This window comes from Macaca mulatta, chromosome 10 (assembly GCF_049350105.2).
Source record: "Macaca mulatta isolate MMU2019108-1 chromosome 10, T2T-MMU8v2.0, whole genome shotgun sequence".
NCBI lineage: Eukaryota > Metazoa > Chordata > Mammalia > Primates > Cercopithecidae > Macaca > Macaca mulatta.
In genome coordinates, this window is record NC_133415.1 from 2,959,198 (window position 1) to 2,980,266 (window position 21,069).

The following is a 21,069-nucleotide window of genomic DNA, read 5'->3' on the forward strand; positions in this document are numbered from 1 at the left end:
TGCTGTTTCCTCCATGTGGGGAGCCCCCGTCTCTAGGCTGTGGGTTCTGAAACCTTTCCAAGTTCATGAGTCCACATCTGCTCTGGCAAGGGCTGTCCACAATATGCTTGGGGTAAAGCAAGAGGGACACCAGGACAAATGTATCTGCCCTCAGGGGCCCACAAGTCAGTGGCTTCCCATGCACCTGGCACCAGACAGAGTTTTCACAACTCACATGTTCAGCAAATGCACACACCCCACCCGTGCTCCCGAGGTCCTTCCCAGGGGCAGCTAGAACTCTTCTCTCTGGAAGCCCTTGCCTTCTCCAGCTCGCACACGTGGCAGAGCCCTGGTGGTGGGACAGCCCTCCTCAAACAGGCAGCACAGAGGAGCCTCCCGCTGCCTCCCGACACAGCTACAGAACCCCAAAAATGAGCCAACAAGACTCACGGATGACTGCACAGAAGAGCACGGGAAGGTCCCGCATGGCTCTGGGACCCACATCCTTCCACTTCTGCAGGGCAGGAGCCAAGAAGCGTAAATTAGCACCAGGGAGTGAACATGAGTCCTATACGACCCACGGGTGGTATTCAGCTACATTCTGGGATGTGCTATCAGGGAATGGAGTGCTACAGAAGAGAAGCCGTTTGAAAGCAAAGCAAAAGTGTCTTTTCGAAATAGAGGCCACTCTTGGCCAGGCATGGTGGCTCACGCCTGTAATCCCAGCATTTTGGGAGGCCGAGGCAGGCGGATTACCTGAGGTCAAGAGTTTGAAATCAGCCTGGCCAACGTAGCAAAACCCCGTCTCCACTAAAAATACAAAAATTAGCCGGTATGGTGGCGCATGCCTGTAGTCTCAGCTACTCAGGAGGCTGAGGCAGGAGAATCACTGGAACCTGGGAGGCAGAGGTTGCAGTGAGCCGAGATCACGCCACTGCACTCCAGGCTGGGAGACAGAGCCGGACTCCATCTCAAAAAAAAGAAAAAAGAAATTCCAAAGAGAGGCCACTCCCGAGTCCGAGCAGCAGTCCAAAACGTTAGAAGTTTTGGAGCCATTAGCACTGTAACTGCTGCAAAAGCCTAACACAAAAGCATTCCCGGAAGGCTCAGGTCCCCCAGAAATGCAACACCAAGGCATTGGGCCCCAGGCATGCTTTAGAACAAGCGCCTCAACATTTAATAAAACCAAATACACACAAGACACTGAAATGACAACAAACTAGGTTCTCTCCCAGTCCAATCCCATTGTATGTTAATCTCAGACCACTGGCCTCAACAAAGCTCCAAGCCGATTTGTTTGCAGGTCAACCAGGACAGGGACACTCCTCAGTCTTCTTGTTATCCAGTGGATTTTTAAAAAGAAATAAGTAAATTCTGAGATGTTCATTGTCATAAAACTGGTATCTATTTTCTAAAACATCAGGTGAAAACCATCCTGGTAGAGACAGCAGGTGGGCCGCAGGCTGGCAGCAATGACATTGGGAGAACCCACACAGACAGCATCGCCAGCCCCTCCAGCTTTAAGTTCAAAACCAGAAGACCAGGCAGGCAGCATGGGGCGGAATGGATGGGGTGCCCTGAAGTGACCACACACCCCGTCTCTGCAACTCCTCCATTCTGCCCATTGTTTCAGAAAACCATGCTGGGGACATCAGTAAGCCTGGGTGCTGGGCTGCAGCTCTGGGTGTAGTGGGGACAGATGCACCCTCCGGGGCACAGAGAGGGGCTGAGAAGGGCAGCCACACTCACCGGCCTGGCTCAGCCCTCACTCTGCCACACCCTTGGGGCCTCCAGCGGACAGGAAAGGAGATGCTGGTACCCTCCTGGGCTGTATCTCCATCCCAGTTCCCATTACTGCATTCCATCAGATTCCCTGGGGCCCATGAGGCCTGAGAGGTCAGCAGAACTCAGCCTTCCAAGCCCTTCCCACCTGTGTCCTCATCCCTCCTCCACCTCTCCCTGGGCACCCCCAGCTACTTCTACCCGGGCACCCCCAACTACCTCTCCCCAGGCAACCCCGACTGCCCCTTCCCCTGGAGAGATGAGCCAGGACCAGGAAGGCGTCCAGGAGGGAAGCAGAGGCAGTCACGTAAGTTCATGCTGCGAGCCTTTGCAGCACACCACCCAGGTGCTGGAGCCCGTCTCCGCCCAGACGCAAGGACAGGAAAATGCCCCAAAAACTAAATGGCAAACGGGCCTTGGGTTTGCTCAGAGCAAGTTGGGGAGCCAGACCTGGGCACACTGAAGGCCTCGGGGGCTGACCCAAGGCGCCCGGTGCCTGGGAGAGTAGGCCCCACCCCAATCAATCCCTGCATTCAGGCCACAGCTCCTCACAGATTTGGAGCATGAGCCAGTATTGTGGCAGCGGGGAGGGAGGGGCTCACCAGGGTAGAGGCAAAGCCACTCACAGCCCAAGAGAGGCAGTGGCTCAGAATGTCTGGTGGCGGAGGAAGGGTGGGGGTGACAAGGGAGGCAGGGCCAGATGCCCTGGGAAGGCCTGGCTGGCCAGTTTGGAGGTGACAGTGATACAGTGGCCATGCCCATGGAAGGGGCCTTGGGCAGTCAGTGGGAGATGACCTTGAGGCTGACCTTCAAAGACGTGCCCCTGACAGGACCTCAAGCATGCCCCAGCTCCTCCCATTAGCTCCTTCCATGGCAAACGGCACATGTACCAAGTACCAGTCCCTACCTGAGCAGGGCCAGGCCCATCCCTACCTCCTGAGTCCCCCAGCCCTGTCTGTGCATCCAGGAGCCCGAGGCGGCGGTGGCAGGCTGGGTTCTGGGACACAGTGCGATGTCAGCCAGTCCCCCAGTGCTACTACGAGCTAGATACTGGTGACTCACTTCCCAATTAGCCACGTCGTCACGGGAAGCGCGAGTCAGGCCTGCTAAGTATGCGTGTTTCACAGGGTTTACTCTCCAGCTCAGCCGAGAAGAGGCGGACAGCACAGCCCGCCTGCGGGCCTGGCGCCTTCCACACCCCCTCCCTCCTCAGCAGCATCGGGGCTGCTCACCCCAAGGAGGCCAGCATGCACTGTGTGCTCAGGGACACCTGGTCACCAGTCTGTGCAAGCCCACTTTGCACCACAGTGGCCCAAGTGACCCGTCCCCTGTTTGAAAACACACTAGAGGTGTTTGTCGAGCAATGTTTCAACTTCATTGTGTGAACTACAAGCAAAATCCCATCGGTCCCTCAGCCCACGAAGCTGAAGCAAAAAGCAAACAAGCATCACTTTAAGCTGGTGTTGGTCAGGGACAGGGGAGTGGGGTCAGGGCCCAGGCGAGCCTGCCGTCTGCACTGTGGGGCCTTGGAGTCCCAGGCTGGGATCGCCGATACAGAACTGTGCAACCCTGCTGCGTCACCTCCGGTATTGTCATCCTAAAACTGAGGGTCTGGAAGACAATGAGCACCACTGATTTCAGGAAAACTGAGGCCCAAAAAGGAAAAGGCTTAACCTCCCCTCATCTTACCAAGCAAAGGGGTCTCCGGGAATTGCTGAGTTTGAAGGGAACAGAAGGTGGCTTTGGTTTAAGACACAAGGAGTCTGAGGATACAAAGGGAGGTGCGGTTCCAGCTGACCAGATGTGGAGCTGCAGGCAGACTTGTGGGTGTGTGTGTGTGTGTGTTGGGAGTGCTGTCTAACACACCAGAATGCACATTTGCACCACATAACAGAAGCACACTCCATGCCCCCACCCACCACATGCATGACACGGGGACCTGGGAGGGAAGGTCCACCTTGCCCTAAAAAGAGGGGAGGAAGAGGGCCTTGGAAACAGAAAATCCTGACTCAGCAACAAAGGCTGGGGGTGGCGGAGGTCGCCCCAGGCAGGAGGCTGCCCACAGGACAAGAATAGCCTGCCTGTCAGGAGGCAGCATCCAGTGCAGAGTGGAGCTAAGTGCTCTACCAGCACAGGCCAGCTGACCCCAGAGCCACCTCCCTGCGGAGGGCCCTATGGAGCCTGAGCTCAGTCAGGGACCGGGAACCAGGGAGCAGGGTCAGGGGAGCTGGCTGGAACAGAAGGGCACAGCGGTGCTAGGCTGGGGGAGGCGCAGAGACGGACACAAAGCAAGCTCTAGGCAACCAAGGGTCCCACCAGCAGAGCAGAACTTCCTGGGGGAGAAATCCATTTAGGAAATGCGGGCTCTAGACACCACAGAAATCTCCAAATTCACACTTGGGGACCCAGCCACCTCCTGGAAAGGCGAGCGTAATGAAACAAGCAGGAAGATGAGGGGAAGGGCTGATGGGCGCTGCCGTCGGTGCGGGAGGGTTTGATTGCCTCTAAATGGCTTCATCACCATCGGCAGCACGGTTACATGTGAAATGCGGAGAAATTAAGACAGAGAGGAGATTGCAAGCAACTCGTGAACCCTGCGGTGGTTCCAAGCTCTGGAAACAGAAGTGTGTGGAAACGTGCAGAGACACCTCCCTCCCAGCAGACAGCCTTTCCAGCAGCTCCGCCGGTCTGGGAGGGGCTGCACTGAGCCTGCAGGAGCTGTCTCTGCAGAGAGAAACAGTCACGGGAGGCAAGGGACCCGCACGGGACGGGGACTTGGGCTGAACTTCCTCAGACCCCCACGCTGGCCCGTCCAGCTGCAGAACTGGAGAAACCCAGAAACTGTAAGATTGCCACCCTGCTGGTATTGAGTTCACCCCAGGAAATACCAGCGCAAGTGCGTTTGCTGGGGCCACAGACAAGGTACAGACGCGCTAGAGCACCCCGGGGGACAGGCAGCAAGGTCCACAGACACCTCTGGTTGTCACAACTGGGAGTGGCATTGAATGCGGGTAGCCAGGGCACCCTCAAAGCCCCTCCATGTACAGGCAGACCCCTGCCACAGAGCATGGCCCAGCCCCAAATGACCCTAGTGCTGCCCTGAGAAACCCTGAACTAGGGGAAAATTGGAACAAGTGCAACTTTAAGGAGAGCAAGGATTGGGGAGCTGTCACTGTAGGAGTCCAGAAAAAGAGGCCAAAAAGAGGATACGAGTTTTCCACTCTGGCAACGAGAAAAGTCCTACTAAGTATACCTACCAATTCTGAGCTCTTCCCAGGTATTCCACATATTATTATTATTATTAATCAAACTGTTAGAACCAAAGATATGCTTGGAATCCAGGAGACTTGGTTTGCCAGAGGACAGCAGCCCTCCAGCCTCTGCCCCTTCAGCCCCGCCCCCAGGCTTGCAGCCCCGCCCCCAGGCTTGCAGCCCCGCCCCCAGGCTTGCAGCCCCTCCCCTAGGCTTGCAGCCCCTCCCCTAGGCGTGCAGCCCCTCCTACCCACAGCCCCGCCTCCAGGTGGGCCCCACCCCTCTCTTCGGCCCCACCTCCAGGCCTCCAGCCAGGCCCCTGCCTTCAGCCCCGCCCCTACCCTCAGCCCCGCCCCCAGGCCTACGCCCAGACGGATGACCCCTGGCCACTGGACACTCCAGTCTCATCTTTCAAGCATGTTGACTGTGCTGAGGCGGAAATGCCATCTTTCCTAGAGATGGTCTACAAGTGTAGAAACGGGCAAGGGGCTGGCCCAGAAACCAGCAGCGAGGCAGCAGAGCATGCCTGAAGGTAGAATGGCGCGGCCTGGAACACAGCAGGTGGGGGCGGAAAGGGGCCTCGGTCCCTGGCAGGGCTGATTTCCATGGATGGGCCACTGCTGGGGACCCCCAAGCCCGTGGGAAGTGCAGCTGGCACCGGGAGGAAGCCCAGACCCGGAGTCAGGCGGGCCTGCAGTCCCTGTGTGGGACCGGCCCCATCGCTCCCCCTAAGGAGGAGGCCTCCAGTCCAGCCGCTCCTCCTCTGGTGGCTGGGAGGTGAGGGGGTACCAAGCCTGTTTCTGAAGGATGAAATGCAAGCGCAGCAGCCTGTTACTGTGTTAGCGATCTTGCTTTCTCTGTATTTTCTTTCCTATATTCATTCAGAGATCCTGAACCAAGCATGAAGGAGCTGTGGGTGAGACAGATTCTTGCATGTGCCTTCAGGTGGCACAGCCTACGCCTTGTTAACCCCCAGGAAACCAGGGTCCCTGATGGCTGGACCACCCCACCTGCCCTTCACGACCCTCCCTGCGGTGCACCTGCAAACCAGGACCACACAGCGCCCCAAACAAGCAGGCAGTTCCAGCAGGGGTGGAGCCAGACCCCTCTGTGCCCAGTTCTGGGTGGGGTGGGTGATGTCAGAAGACATCACCTACCACAAGTGGGCCCTCGTCTGTCCCCCACAGCTGACCAGGCATCCCCGACTCCCCTGGCACCTCTGCCTGCGGGGTTGACATTATTGTATAGACAGGTTCCTACGTCCACGTGACCTTCTGGAGCTTCAGCACACTGAAAGCTGGGAGGTTCCCTGTGGCTGCCTCACCGTACAGCCCACTGACCAGCAGGTGCTGTGACCAAGAAGCGTCTGCCCAGAGAGCCCACAGTCAGTCTCCCGAGGCCATCAGCCATGCCCCAAACTCAGAGCCCAAGACGAGGCAGAAAATGACCCCAACAGCAGCCACCAAAACACACATGCACAGCACTGGAGAGGGGATGGGGACGCGTGCCCAGGGGATGCCGCAGGGAGCAGGGGATCCTCTAAGACATGAGGTGGGCACTTTCTGGCCTAGCTCACCACGCCTTCCTGCATCCACAGCATTTAGGGAGTAAGACGGGCCTTCACGGGCGGCAGAAGCACCAGAACACCTATGTCCGACCCGGAGTATGTGGGAGAGGAATGAGCACATGCCAACTTCCTGGGAAGCTTCTAGAAGGCTCTGTAGGCAAGAGGCTGCTCTCAGGATTGGACTCCAGGGCTGGACAGAGGGACAGAGACTCCCACCTGGGCAGCGGGGCTCAGCTTTGGGTGCCCTGAGTGTGGTGAGCCAGGGGAGAGGGTGAGAGCTGGGGAGGAGGGTCGAAGGCAGCCGGGTCCTTGCAAGGGAAGCTATGGTGCAGGGCAGGGGCCTGGAGGTGGAGAAGCCGCTGAGGATGATGCTGCTACATTCAGGAGGGAGAGCAGGTGTAAGGTCTCAAGTGACAGCGGCCCAGACAGAGAGAGGTCAGGCAAGATGTCTTTGGGACAAGGAATGGAGAAGCCAGTTGGGTGCAGGGTCAGGGGCACGGGGAGCCCAGGGAAGGGAGAACAAGGACGGAGGAGGTTCCCCAGATGGAAACCAGATCCAGAGCTAGACCTTGGGCTGCCTCTCAACACCTCTGGGAGGTCCCTGACATTCTGAGGTGGCAGCTGGGTTGGGACACAGAAGGGTAGCATGAAGAACCCACCAGAACACAGGGGCCTAGCCCAGGCTGCTCCCCCATCATCTTCGGCCTTTGTGTCAACTGACTGTCCTCCCCCCTCTGGAATGCCAGCTCCAGAAGACTGACCATCTCTGTCCCTGGGGCTTGGCGCATGGCTGGAGCTCGCCCAAGACTAATTAAATGAATACCCTGGAAGCCACGTCTCCAGCTTCACCCGCAAGCCTGCAGCCAGTTCCACCACTCCTACCTTCTTCAAGCAGTGCTGGAAGGAGACCTGCAGAGCCAGGCCCCTCCAAAGCGGAGGTTCACCCCGTGGTAGGTGACATGCCAAGGGACAGGGATGCCTCTTCCAGGGAGACTCACTGTGGGGCTGCCACCCCACTGGGCCCAGACCCACTGTCCTGCAGGATGCCGCTGGCATACAAAGCTGGAACTCAGCCTCCCTGGAGCCAGGAGGACCAGGGGATTCCAGAGGAGTCCTGCTCGCCTAGTTGGAGATAAAAGTAATTCCATACCCGATTCCTGCCAGCCATTTTAATAAATAAGTAAACGCTACAAAGCCTCAGGGAGCCCTCTACCACATTCGCTAGGGTGAAGGAGAGACGAGAATAGTCGCCCAGATCTGCTACCAGCTGCCAGGCCCGTTTCTGGAAAGCCCAGCACCGAGGCAGCTTGTGCTGCTACCGTGAGTCTTAGCACATTCCAGGGCGGAGAAGTCCAGAAGGGAGGAGCGAGATGGCTGGAGCTGCTGTTCCTGGGCTCCAGTGGGGCTGTCCAGGCCTCCAGGCCCACCCAGGGCCTCCACAGAAACCATCGACACTGGGGGCAGATCAGGGGGCCCTTGTCAATGGAGAAGCCCCAGGACCATGTGCAAGGCAGCATTTAAGAAAGGGCACACCAGAGGCTACGGGCCCCCTGCACTTGAACCTGCACAGGCGCCTGAGACAGCCTCAATGACAGTTCCCCCAACAAACAGTCATCAGTCTATAGGGCTTTCCACACCCCGGTGCTCACTCTGGCCACCTGAAAAGATTCTGGCCCTCCTTGTCCATCTCTGCCCTGAACGCTGGGGCTGGACCATCGCTGACAGTGCTCCGGGTGACAGGTGGCAATCTGTAGAGGTCATTAACTCCAGAGCGCCACGTTTTAATGCAAAAATGAGCCCTTCTAAATCGGCGCAGATGCGAGGCTATATAAAGAAATGGGGATTTTAATGTTTTGCTTTTCTTCCCTTTTCTAGTGCCACATTATCATAACATTTTCCCATAATTACGCCCATAAAAGTCACCTGAAAATGCTTCATGCCACAAAAGTTGATCTACATATTTCATTCCGAGCATGTCGAGTGGCAGATCCTGAGCTCAGAACTCTGGGGCAGAACTTAGCTGGGGAGGCTGGTGTGGAAGAGGCTCATCAGGTGGAGCCCCCTTCTTGGGTCCGAGTGTCCTCTGGCCTCAGGGAGGTCCAGCAGAACGGGCGCAGGCGGGAGCGTGACATCTGTGTGGACAGTGGAAGAGTGTAGACCCCCCTTCTGGTCCTATCTCAGTGAAAGAGCAGGGGTGGAGGGTGGGAGGGGACCGTGGGGCACCGCCAGGATCCCCGGGAGTCAATGCTGCTCTCCAGGGTACTGTCTAGAGCCGCTCAGGGGTCCCTGCATGGGAAAATCCTGTGAGGGGGTAAGCCTGCCTCTTCCTCACTAAGCCTAGGGCCTGGATGTCGGCTAAAAGAAATCCCAGAGACTGATACTTTATATTTATGGAGCTGAAAGAAACAAACAGCCCATCTTCTTTTGCTCCAAATCCATCAAATAAAAACACAGTGAGAATTTTTTCAAAAAAGATGAGAAATAAACTTCTGAACGGCACCACTTCATTAAGCCTCCAGTGTTTTCCATTTTACCTCTTCGAGAATCCAGAACAAAATTTGAACAGCAGGAAAGTGACATATTCTAATCGCTCCTAAATATACAATAAATTGTATTTATAAAGGAAATGCAACACCAGAGTGCCTACGCTCAGTTAGGATTCTAATGGATTCAAAACAGTTCCAAAGTTGTTTGTAATTTCTTCTCATAGTTGTAGCTGAGGACATGAGATTTAACGGGAAGGTACAGCTCAGTGTTGACGGCATTTATTTGGAAATTTCCATGTCCAGCACATAGTGAGTCTGTCTCTCTTCCTCACTCTCCCTGCTATGCTGAAATACAGTTTGGGTCCCCACCATCCACCTGCTCGTGCTGAATAGGTGACAGGGAATCTAGGCTAGTGCAGAGTGTCCTTCAGCTGTGATTTCAACACTGCACACAAGGACCGAGTCAGTGCTTAGGTGTCATAGGGAGTTACCTCAGGTCATCATTCACTTCTCTCCCTTGCTGCTGTTCTATCCTAGATGCCAGCGTGGAAAGATCACATCTTCGGTGGCGGGCACAGAACACCCTCAACCAGGTCTAGTTGGGTGAAGAGGTCCCATTCCACGTCTAGGCAAGAAGCACATCTAGGCACACAGACTTCTCTACCCCAAATACGCTAAGGGGAAAACAACCTATATCGGCTCTTTGTAAGCCACACCCAGAGGGGTTTCCTCAGACCAAAAGGAGAAGAGCTTCAACTTTCCCCGTCAAAGCTCATCATCACGCAAGTCAACTCATCACCAACTGTCCAACCCTCATGGGCAGCACCGGCCGCGGAAGAAACCAAGCCTGCTGTCACCGTGATGGTCTCAGACCACTGAGCATGCATTTTAAAGTGAGCCATCCGGGGCCCCTTCCCCTGTTTGCGTCTCCTGGCAATTCTTCCCCAGGAGGAGAAAATGACAAGGCTGTGTCACTATAGCAACTAGCCTAATTGGTGGACTGCAGGTCTTTCTCCAGCCAGACGGTGGAGCCCATCTCCTTATATATGGATCCCAGCACATGGGAAAGAAAGAAGGGCCGGACTCTCCCTGGGCCAAGAACAGTAGAATCCCCCCAGCAGAAAACCAGGCCAAGAAAGAATCCAGTTTCCTCTTAGCTGCGCCAGGAAGCCAGCACCTTGTGTGCTGCAGAGAAACACACAGATTTAATAGGCAGGATAATTGAACCCTGTATGATACTTATCAGTTTCCCTAATTAATATGATACAAATATATCTGCTTCATAACACAAAGACATTTTGAGAAATAAAAATCCTTCCTGATGACAAAAACAATTTACAAACAAGAATACAAACTATTCTTCTTCATCCCAGATATATTGGAAGAAAGAATGAAAATCGTAGGAACTGTTTAATTTGCATTTAATTTGCTTTATCGGTTCTAAACAAAAGGGGGGGGGGAATTTTTCTTTTTCTCTAGGACTGCATTTCCAAGCTATCAATTATTATTATGTCTATTTTGTATTTTAGTGAAATGTTTTAATTTCTCCAAGTACATTTCTGGTGTAATGGGGTGTGTCTCTTATTGTCAATTATTCCATTACATGGAGATGGAAACAGCCATAACAACGTGCTTCACCCAAGCTTCTGTTATTAATTATTTCTGCTATTCTGGTAATACCTTCTTACCAACTGTCCTTGTCCTGGCTAAGGGCTGTTTCCAGAACGCTGAGGAGGCCTCCTAAGGAGGAGGGATGAGTGTGGAAACCAGATCTCCCCTCCTCAGCGTGTCTAAGCAGCAGGCTCAGATGTCTGCGCCAGGACACCAGGACTCGACTCGGCAGAGCAGAGGACAGTCTCAGGAAGGTGTGAGCCATCCGGATGAACAACGTGCTGACACCTTAGGATTGAGGATGCAGCGCAGGGTGGGAGAGGGCTGACGCTGCCTGTATTGAGACCGTGTGTACCTCGCTCCTCACGGGCTGGGGAAGTGCAGTGTTGAAGCCACAGGGCCCTGGTGTCAAGTACTTAGCAACAATCAGCAGTTATTCTTTTCCACACCTGCTGAGCTGCTGGGAGTTGGGGGTGAGGTGTTGTCCTGGGTTCTAGCAGCCAGCCAGGGATGGGCAACCTGTAGTGGGCTCAGGGCACTATAGCCCCTCTCCAAACACTGCTGAATGAGCCCCTTCTCCCTCTCTGGAGATGCCACCAGGAAGTGCATTCAAATGCCTCCTCTTCAGCGCAGAGTTTACCTGCCATTAACCCTTTCTACATCTCCTAGGAAGCCTTGCTTGGGGGTCTCCTAGGGAATCCCCCCACATACCCCTGCAGGCACCGTGACGGTCGCGGAAAACTCGGGGACAGGCACAAATGTCGCTCAAACCCCCAGACCCTCCTCCCTGTCCTCCCTGCAGCCGGCCAGCCAGTGAGTTCCCAGGGGCTCCGGCGCACCCAGGGTGGCCTCGCCTGCCTGGGCAGCTCCGGTTGAGACCCCCAGGCTTGGCGACCCCTCCCCGCTCGGTGCCACAGCAATTCTAGGGAAATGCATAACCGCGCTGAAGCAAGTAGGACAATTCTGCCCTGGGCCCCGGGTTTCCCTCGCGATCCTGGCGAGCTGGGCTGTCCCAGGACTCCGGAGACCGATCCCGCGGCTGCCTGGGTCTCCCTGGCCACTGTGCTCTCATTTTGGCGACAGCGGAAGGATCGGATCAGACTGGGAGCTTGGAGGCCCGGGGCTCTGGAGGACGTGGTGTCTGTGGAGGGAGGTTTGGTGCTGGTCTTTTTTTTTTTTTTTTGGTAAAGAATCCATATTTTTCCATCACCTCCCGCGCCCATGGCAATTCTCCATGACAGGTACTCCCCAGCACCCGTCCTTTTCTCCTGCTGAAGACGAGAAGCCTGAGCTCCCGGAGCTGAAGCCGACCAGCCCGCGCCATCCGGGGCCAGAGCCTGTGCCCGGGACGCTGAGCAGCCCCCACTTACCCCACCAGCCGCGAACGTGCCCCGGGATGCTGAGCACCCTCCCCAGCGCCGAGGCTGGAGTCTGCACACGGGACTCCAACCACCCCTCCTTCCACCCGCCTGGAGCCTCGGCAGGGGCACAAGCCACCCCCCCTTCACCCCAGGCAACCGGGAGCCCGCGGCGGTCACCCCCCACCCCAGCCCCCAGCTCACACCCGGGCGCCCACCGGCCCGCACCACCCCAGCCCGCGCCCGCGCCGGCCCCGCCGGTCACCAGCTCGGGCCCCAGACACGACCCGAGAAACGTCCGCGGCCGCGGCGAGCCCCCTCCGGCCATCCCACCCCTCACTTCGCTTCTCTTTCCAGAAGGCGCCTGACGAGCCCGTTTCCCGGGAAGGCGGAAGCTCCAGCCGCTCCTCTGAGCCCAAGCTGGGCTCCTGCCCGAAGAGCTCCTCTCCGGGCTCGGCCGCTGCGTCCCCCCTTGTCCCGGGCTGAGGCACGGGGAGGGCGCTCCGCAGATACCCCGGCAGCGCCGCCCGCCCTCCACGACCTGCAGCTGCCTCCTGAGCGCGCATCTCGGCCGGGAAGCCGCTGGCTGGGCTCCGACCGCCGGGCAGGGACGGGCCGCGCCACCCGGGGCCTGGAGCCGGGGCCCTGCCGGGGAGTCAGGGAAGGGAGGCTCGGGCCGGGGCGTCCGACCCCGAAGTGCCCGAGCGCCCGGAACCCGGGTGGACCCTCTTGCCCGCCCAGCGCAGCGTTGGACCGGCCGGGACTCGGGGGGACCGTGCGCCCCGCGCTCGTAACTCCGCGCCGACTCCCGGAGGCCCGCGGGGCGCCTGAGGGGCCGGAGGAGGGGGTCCGGGGCCCAGAGGGCCGTGCCGGGGCCGGGGCCGCGCGGTACTCACTGCAGTAGGCGATGAGCAGACTGGCCAGGATCATGAACGCCCAGAAAGTTGAGGACATGCTGGGCAGGGCGGTCGCATCTTGCCGGCTGCCGGTCCTGGGCGATGGCGCCATTGAAGCCGCGGCGCCCGCGCGGGGGGCAGCAGCGCGTCTCAGCAGCCGGCCCTGCCCGCGCCCCCGCGCCGGCCTCCACGTGCGGGCCCCGCGCGCGCCATCCTCCGCCGCCGCCGCCGCCGCCGCGCCCGGGCCCCGGCCCACCGCGCCCCGCGCCGCGCCCGCGCCGCCTGCGCTCGCGCCCGCGCCCGCCGACCCCGCGCCGGCCCGCCAGGGGGACGCCGGCCCCGCTCTGGGCGTCACTGCGCGCCCCGGCTACGCGCGCCCCGGCATCCGCGAGACAGGCGCGCGCCCGCCGCCGCGGGGTGCTCCCGCCGCCGACCCGGGACTGGCAGAGGGTACGCCGCGCCCAAGCCGCTCCTCTGGATGGCGACAGAGACGGCCTGGCGCGCCCGCAGCCTGGGCCCCCAGCGGGGAGGACGGCCGGGCCAGGTGAAGTTCCTGCACTTGGGCCTTCCGCGTTCCCATCCACTGCAGCCAGGGCCTGGAAGGCTGGGGAGGGGACGGGGGTGGCAGACGCCTCCTAAGGTGGGTTCTGGGACTTGGATCCGGAGTTTATTCCAAGGAGAGGGTGGTCTGGGCCTGTTCCCTAGGTGTGCCCTGTCACCCCAAATCGGGCTTGTGCAGTGGGGTCCCTGAGTGCACTAGGAGCACAGCCTCAGACCCCAACAGAGTCACCCTTCATCGGAGGCCCAGCGCCCATGAGGGCTCCTCCTCCACCCAGGGCGGCACTGCCAGGCACAGGCACGCAAGTTCCCTCCGTCCTCTGCCCCAGGATCACTCTACTCGGGCACCTCTGCCACTGCCCCGTGCTTGCCCTCCTGGTTCATCTCCCTGGAGTCCCTGCAGGACCAGCTGTCGGTGGCGTCTCTGGGCTCCCAGTCCCGGGACTGGTCCTATCGAGGTGGGTTTTCTGAGCAGGATGACAATGATTGCAATCTATTTTACTTGCGTAGTCAATGATCATCATCTGCAAAACAGGTTCACTCCTACAACAAGCTAAGGATGGGAAAAGTGAGCCCTGTAAGGACACAAGGACACTTTCCCCATCTCCAACCCTCCTTGTCATGTCCCATCTGCACCTCCCTCTGCAGCCCAGGAGATAGGCTCCCCAGTTCGGGAGCCCAGGAGATAGGCTCCCCAGTTCGGGATGCCCAGATGGCCCTGCTGCCTGGAGAGGCTCTGGCCCCTGCCAGTACCTGCCACAGCAGTGCCCCCAAGCTCTCCCCTCCTGCAGGTTCGTGCACACGGCTGGTAGAACCCCTCCTCTGGAACTCACAAGATCTTCTCCATCCTGCATAGGGCCGGGGGCTGGAGCACCCCAGGAGGTTCTTTTGGAGCTGGAGACCCTTTTCTAAGGAGCCAGTAGAGGGCCTACCAGTCAGATGGAGCGACCAGGGAGAAGCAGCATCATGCCTTCATCTTGAGGCCTGGTCCAGGGAGGTGAAGGGATGTGGACTGTCCCCAGCCCTACACTCACACACAACTCATGCATGTAAGCATTCACGCCCCACGCACACACTGCACCACACGCACACACATGTATTTTCCTTGAATCTCTCTCTCTCTCACACACACACACACACACACACACACTTTCTCATCCACACACACAAACACTTTAGGAGAAACTGAGCAAAGAAAGGCAGGCTTTCACTGCAAGTCCTCTCACTCACACCCCAGTGGTTGATGTGCACTGAAGCGTCCTTGCCAGGGTCTCTGACGAGATTCTTGCGTTAATATGATTGTGTCCAGGCTTGTTTTCTCCCATCAATTTTCAGTCCTGTTTAATTAAAACACCGACTTTGCTGTTTAGTATCCTCTCAACTGCAGCTTCTCCCTGCTCTCTTTCCTGGCAGGGAGGTGATTCTGCAGAAGTTGGGGCTCCTGACAACTTTGGGGTGGCCATGAGGGACACACCCCTTGCCTCTGGATGTGCTGGGTAGGCCTGGCACCCTGGCAGGGAGGGTCTCCCTCAATGGGATTCCGTGGAGCCACCATCGATGCCCAGGTCTCCACCTCGACAATTTCATTCCTTTCATTGAAGCCTTTTTTCCTCCTAAAAAGGATGTGGCTTTTAAAATGTTACAGATTCCAGTTCATCCTGTCCATCCTGAACTCCTGTGCCAGACATTCCTTCATTCAACCTCTTTATTGTGTACCTACTTGTGCCAGGCACTGGGACTGGTGAAGCCACCAAGACCTAGATTTTCTGTCCCCCGGAAAGTGGCAGTCAGTTTGAGAAACAGACAAGGAAACAAACAATTCCAGTGCAATGTGGCAAGTGTCACAGTGGGAGGGAGAGGAGAGCATCCTCGGAGCAGAAGGAAGGAGCATTTGCCCTAAAATCATGCTCTAGAGTGCAGCAAGGTGTGTGCCAGGGAAGGCTTCCAGGAGGCTGATTTCCAGGCCCTTTTGGTCCCATCCTTAGGACAAACACACACACACACGTGTACACATATATGCTCATGTGCACTTACACGAACACACACACTCACGTGAACACACATGCACACACACGTGCACACACACGCACAGACATGCACACATGCTTGAACACACATGCACACACATGCTTGGAGTGAAAGTTTCCGGAGCAATATTTACCCCAACAATACTCTGATGTTTTCTATTTCATCCTAATTCATTTTTGAAATGCTGGTTGCCCACCCAATAATTTGGTTTAAAGTAATTTTCTTTGTTTAAAAAATATGGTTTAAAGAGAGATGCAGTCTACCTTGACTTTGGGAGGGTACATTGGAGCCTTCCTGCCAAAGGACAGGGGCCGTGGTGACAATGGGGTGGCTGGGGAGGGCTCCCAGGCAGAGGAGAAGGGTGGCAGTGTGGTACCCAGCCTGCTGTATCCAGGAACTCAGACACTGAGGTTTTTGTGGCCACAACATTAGGCCTATGGCGGGGAACCTTGAGCTATGGGAGAGCAGTGCCTGTTTCATTGCATACTGAATATTTCCAGAAAAAGGGAATGGAAGGGGAGCCCTTGGTGCTTATGACTTGGAGCCCAGAATGGTGGAGAGTCTGAAAACGGTGATGCTAGAAAAGGTGAATTCTCCACTCCAGGTTACAAGTAGAGGGACCCAAGGAGTGGGGAGGTGGGGGGAAGGTGTGGGGTCTGAGATCAGATTGAAGAGATGGGGTCTCCCTGGGACAGCAACCTTGAGATGATTACAAAGACACCACCCCCAGGCAGTCCGAAGGCAAGGGCAGGTGCCTGGTCGAGCCCCATCCCGGCCTTGTTCCCAGAGGCCTGGAGAGAGAGACCAAGATGGAAATTGAGGATGGGGGGTGAGCGCAGCCTGAATTCTGTTGCTAGGGAACAGAAAGCTCCACTCTGGATCCCAACACACGCTACGGATTGACGATTTTTCTGTTGTTGTTGATGGACTGGGTTTGATTACTAGCCAGAACTGACAGGAGTTTAAATTTCGAAACCTAAGTAAGTCTATTAAATAATCACACCATCACCTTAACTCCTACCCAAAAGCACAGGGGATGGCAATTGTGTAACCCTTGAGGGAGTCCTCGGCTCTCACCCCACATCAAGCCACCAGTCCTGGGACTGCCTCAGAGGCCTGACCCATGGAAGGGGTGTCCTGTATGACGGGGCACCCAGGTTGGCCGAGGAGGGCAATAGAAAGGGGTGTCACCCAGAGAGGAGGGGCGGCTGACCAGGGTGCGGACCCGGGCACGTATTGCAGTCAGGCGGCGGCCTCGCTGTCCTGCTGGGCATGTGAGCCCACTGCTGGCTGCGTTCTGCTGTGGTCGGCGGGGGGCGGGTTGTTCTCTCTCCACTCCTCTGCCATAAGGGTGTTTTCTATTTGCCATTAGGTTGCAGGTGCCCAGCTGACCAAGGGCTCCCTGAGATCCTGAATTTGCAGCTGGATGTTTTCATGGGATGAGATGTCAGGATGTCCCCACTGATACAGTGGAAGAAAAATGTATTTTATGCAAGGCCAGCGCTATCTCCTAAAGGAAGCACACAGGTCTCTGAACGGCAGGCCACAAAAGGTGGGGGCTGTAGCGGGCTACCGTGCCTGCTCTCCCGGGGATCCGTGCCTCCCTCTGAAAACAGTCGCAGGCTTTCACCTTCCACACATATCCCACGTGCATTTTACCAGGAGGTTACTCTGACAGCTGGGAAGGACCCAGGTTGGCAGAAAGAGTTAAGCCAGCTTGGCAGTGGCTGGGGAGATCCAGGTGAGAGCCGGGGTGTCTGGATTCTCAGGAGCAGCTGTCAAGGCAGGGATGTGGGGGGCTTGGCAGCTATCCAGGAAGTAGAACTGACAGGCTATGGGGAGTCCTGAGTGGTGGGCATGGCAGAGATGTCCTAGGTGACTCCCCAGGCTTCTGGCTGGAGAACCGGGGAATGACTGGGTGCGGTGGTTCATACCTATAATTCTAGCACTTTGGCAGGCCAAGATGAGAGGGTAGCTTGAGGCCAGGAGTTCAAGACCAGCCTGGGCAACATAGCAAGACCCCCATCTCTACAAAAAATCAAAAAGTTAGGCAGCATGGTGGTGCACACCTGTAGTCACAGTTACTCAGGAGGTTGAGGTGGGAGGATGGCTTCAGCCCATGAGTTCGAGGCTGCAGTGAGCTCTGATTGTGTAACTGTACTCTGGTGTATGTAGGTGATAGAGGAGACCCTGTCAGGAAGGAAGGAAGGGAGGGAGGGAGGGAGGGAGGGAGGGAGGGGAAGGGAGAGGAGGGGAGGGGAGGGGAGGGGAGGGATTCGGAGGTTGAGATGGGAGGATCGCTTGAGCCTATGAGTTCGAGACTGCAGTGAGCTCTGATTGCATAATTGCAGTCCAGTCTGGAAGGAAGGAAGGAAGGGAGGGAGGGAGGGAGGGAGGGAGGGAGGGAGGGAGAAGGAAGAGAAGGAGGGAGGGACAGAGGCAGGGAGGGAAGGAGGAAGGGGAGGGGAGGGGAGGGGAGGGGAGAAGACAGGCAGATCAGGGAAGTAGCAGGGATGGCCCTTAAGATGGCCCCTGACAGCTGCTGTGAAAAGACTTGAACACTAGGGAGCTCAGGCACTTCCTCAGCAGCTTCCAGGCCAAGAGAAGAGCCACAGCACACAGGAAAGAGAAGTGCAAAAGGCCAAAAGATGCACAAAGAGGAGGGGCAAGGCGCAGCAGGCACAAACTGTGTGCCCCGTGAGGACAGAGGCCACCTCACTGCTGAATTCTCGGCCCTGAAAACAGTGCTTTGCAGAAAGTTGGTAAATGATGTGAATGCATGATTTAACGATAATTATCCATTTTATTGATCCAGTCTAATAATGACAATAAGTAGTATTGCTACATCCCATACTAAGGGCCAGGCACTAGTCCAAGTTCCCCCATATACTCACGCACTTAATCTTCATAACAGCCCTAGGAGGCAGTCGATACCTGGATTTAAGGACATGAACCTGGGGCAAGGAGGCATGCAGGCAGTTGTCCTGGGATTTTTAGGCAGCCCTGGGAGCTGAGGTTGGGACCCAGGTAGTCTACTCCAGAGAACCTGCTCTGAGGACTGTGCCCACGGCCTCTCATCACCAAATCACGTTCTCTAAAAAAATACAAAATGGAGAGACAAACCAAAGGAATATAGAATGTTCCTCCATTCTGCCACACTGAGTTCACCACATTTAGCATTTTGTTAATATCTTTCACAACTTTTTCACTTTTTCACATACACGTTCATCCTGTAAATATTTCGTAAACAGTTTTCTTAGTACATAGTGAATATTATTTCGCGGAATTATATATTCTTCCAGAACATTGTGTTTTCCGGCAGCCTGAAATTCTGTAACACATAAATACTGCCATTTATTCAATCAACCTTGGTTTTTGGACATTCAGACGATTTCTGGTGTTTGGAAAACACTTCAGAAATGAACACGCTTTTACTGAAATCACTTTGTATATTTATGGTTATTTACAGAAAAAAATTACAGAGCTAGAATTGTTAGGTCCAAATAATGATATAATTTTGAGGTCTCGCTGTATATTGACAAATGAATTTCCAAAAATATTAATATTAATTTGCATCCCTGTGGACAGCGCATGAGAGGATCCATGTCAGTCTGTTCACGTCAGCACCAGATATTATCACTGGCACTAGTATCTTGGACGATTTTGCACATAGGAAGAAATTTTACTGTTGTTTTCATTTGCATTTCTCTAATAAGGATTAACAATTTTTATGTATGTCATTTTAGTAGTATGTAGTCTTTAGTAGATCAACTGTTTATAATCTTTTTCAAATTTTCTCCTAGTGGTTTTGTCTTTTATTATTGATTCTTAAGAACTATTTCAATTCATTTGTGGGATATATTCCTTTAATTTTGGAGGAATTTAAAGCAGAAAAAAATAAAACAAGAATGTCATCATATAACAATATGGTTATAATCATGTTACAAATCATTTTTTTCAGTTGTCTTTGTCGAATGTGTCACGTGTCCACGTTTCCTCTTGGAGGTTTAAGTATGTTGTCAGTGGGGATGTGCCAGAGGTTCTCATCTTTTGTATCTCGGTATTTTAAACAGCTTCATGGAGGTATATTGTTAGGGGTTCTTCAGGGAAACAGAACCAATAGGGTGTGTGTGTGTGCGCACGTGTGTGTGTGTGTACAGTGATGCGTCACTTAACAATGGGAATATATTCTGAGAAATGTGTTGTTCGGCGACTCTGTCGTGTGAGCATCATAGATGTTGGTGCTTAACCCAGACCAATGTGGTGCATCCTACTACACACCTAGGCAATATGGTAGGTTGTGGCTGTTGCTCCTAGGTTACAAACCTGTACGGTGTGTACTGAGTACTGTAGGTGATTGTAAGACAATAATATTTATCTATCTAAACATAGAAAAGCTACAGAAAAATATGGTATTGTAATCTTTTTTTTTTCTTTTTTTGAGATGGAGTCTCGCCCTCTGGCCCAGGTTGGAGTACAACCTGTTGGTGCAGTCTCAGCTCACTGCAACCTCCACCTCCCGGGTTCAAGCAGTTCTCCCTGCCTCAGTCTCCTGAGTAGTTGGGACTACAGGCACCCGCCACCACACCCGGATAATTTTTGTGTTTTTTGGTTGAGACGGGGTTTCACCATGTTGGCCAGGCTGGTCTCAAACTCCTGACTTCAGATGATCCACCTGCCTTGGCCTCCCAAAGTGCTGGGATTACAAGTGTGAGCCACGGCGCCCAGCCAGTATTGTAATCTTATGGGACCGCCCTCATATATGAGGTTCATTGTTGACCTGAACATCATCATTCAGCACATGACTGTATATGTAAGGAGAGAGAGAGACTATCTGGCTCGTGGAATTGTGGGGACTGGCAGGTCTGGAATTTGCAGGGCAGGCCAACAGCTGAAGACCTAGGAAAGAGTTGATGTTGCAGCTCAAGCCTGAAGGATTCTATAAGCAGAATTTACTCTCCTGTGGGTGATCTCAGTCTGTTTGCTTTTAAGGCCTTCAACTGATTAGACGAGGCCCACCCACATTATGGCGGGTCATGTGCTTTACTCAAAGCCTACTGATTTAAATGTTAAGCACATTTAACAAATACCTTCACATTAACATCTAGACTGGTGTTTGACCAAACAACTTGTTACTGTGGCCTAGCCAAGTTGACTCATGAAACTAGCCATCATAGGAGGTGTAATGGGCATACAACAACTGCATATATTTAAAATGGACAATTTGGTAAGTTTTGACATATGCAGATACCGGTGGAAACATCACCACCATCAAGATAATGAATATATCCATGCCATCACCTGCAGGCGTCCTTTGGCCCTTTGTCAGTCCTCCATCCCAGGAAATTGGATTCTATCATTACACATAGGTTAGTATTTTCTGTGAGATTCTAAAAAATGGAATTATCCAGTATATACTCCTTTTTTTTTTCTGACTTGGGTGACTCAGCATAATTATTTTGAGATTCATCCACGTGACTACATGTATCACAAATAGTTCATTCCTTTCTATTGCCGATCCCGTACCATCACGTGGATGTACCAGGTGTCCG

General features: G+C 54.9%; 1 protein-coding gene across 4 annotated transcripts in view; it reads right to left on the reverse strand.

Annotated features, from left to right (window-relative positions):
• Nucleotides 1–13,287, reverse strand: part of TAFA5 (TAFA chemokine like family member 5) — a 311,243-nt gene extending 297,956 nt beyond the window's left edge. For 3 of the 4 annotated variants that reach the window (XM_077949082.1, XM_028827577.2, XM_028827576.2), the window contains exon 1: nucleotides 12,932–13,083. In XM_077949082.1, the coding sequence (XP_077805208.1) occupies nucleotides 12,932–13,043 (112 nt within the window). In that variant the 5' untranslated portion in view covers nucleotides 13,044–13,083. Of the gene's footprint in view, nucleotides 1–12,931 lie in introns of all 4 variants that reach the window. The other variant, XM_028827580.2, reaches the window with a different exon arrangement.
• Nucleotides 13,288–21,069: the final 7,782 nt, after the last annotated feature.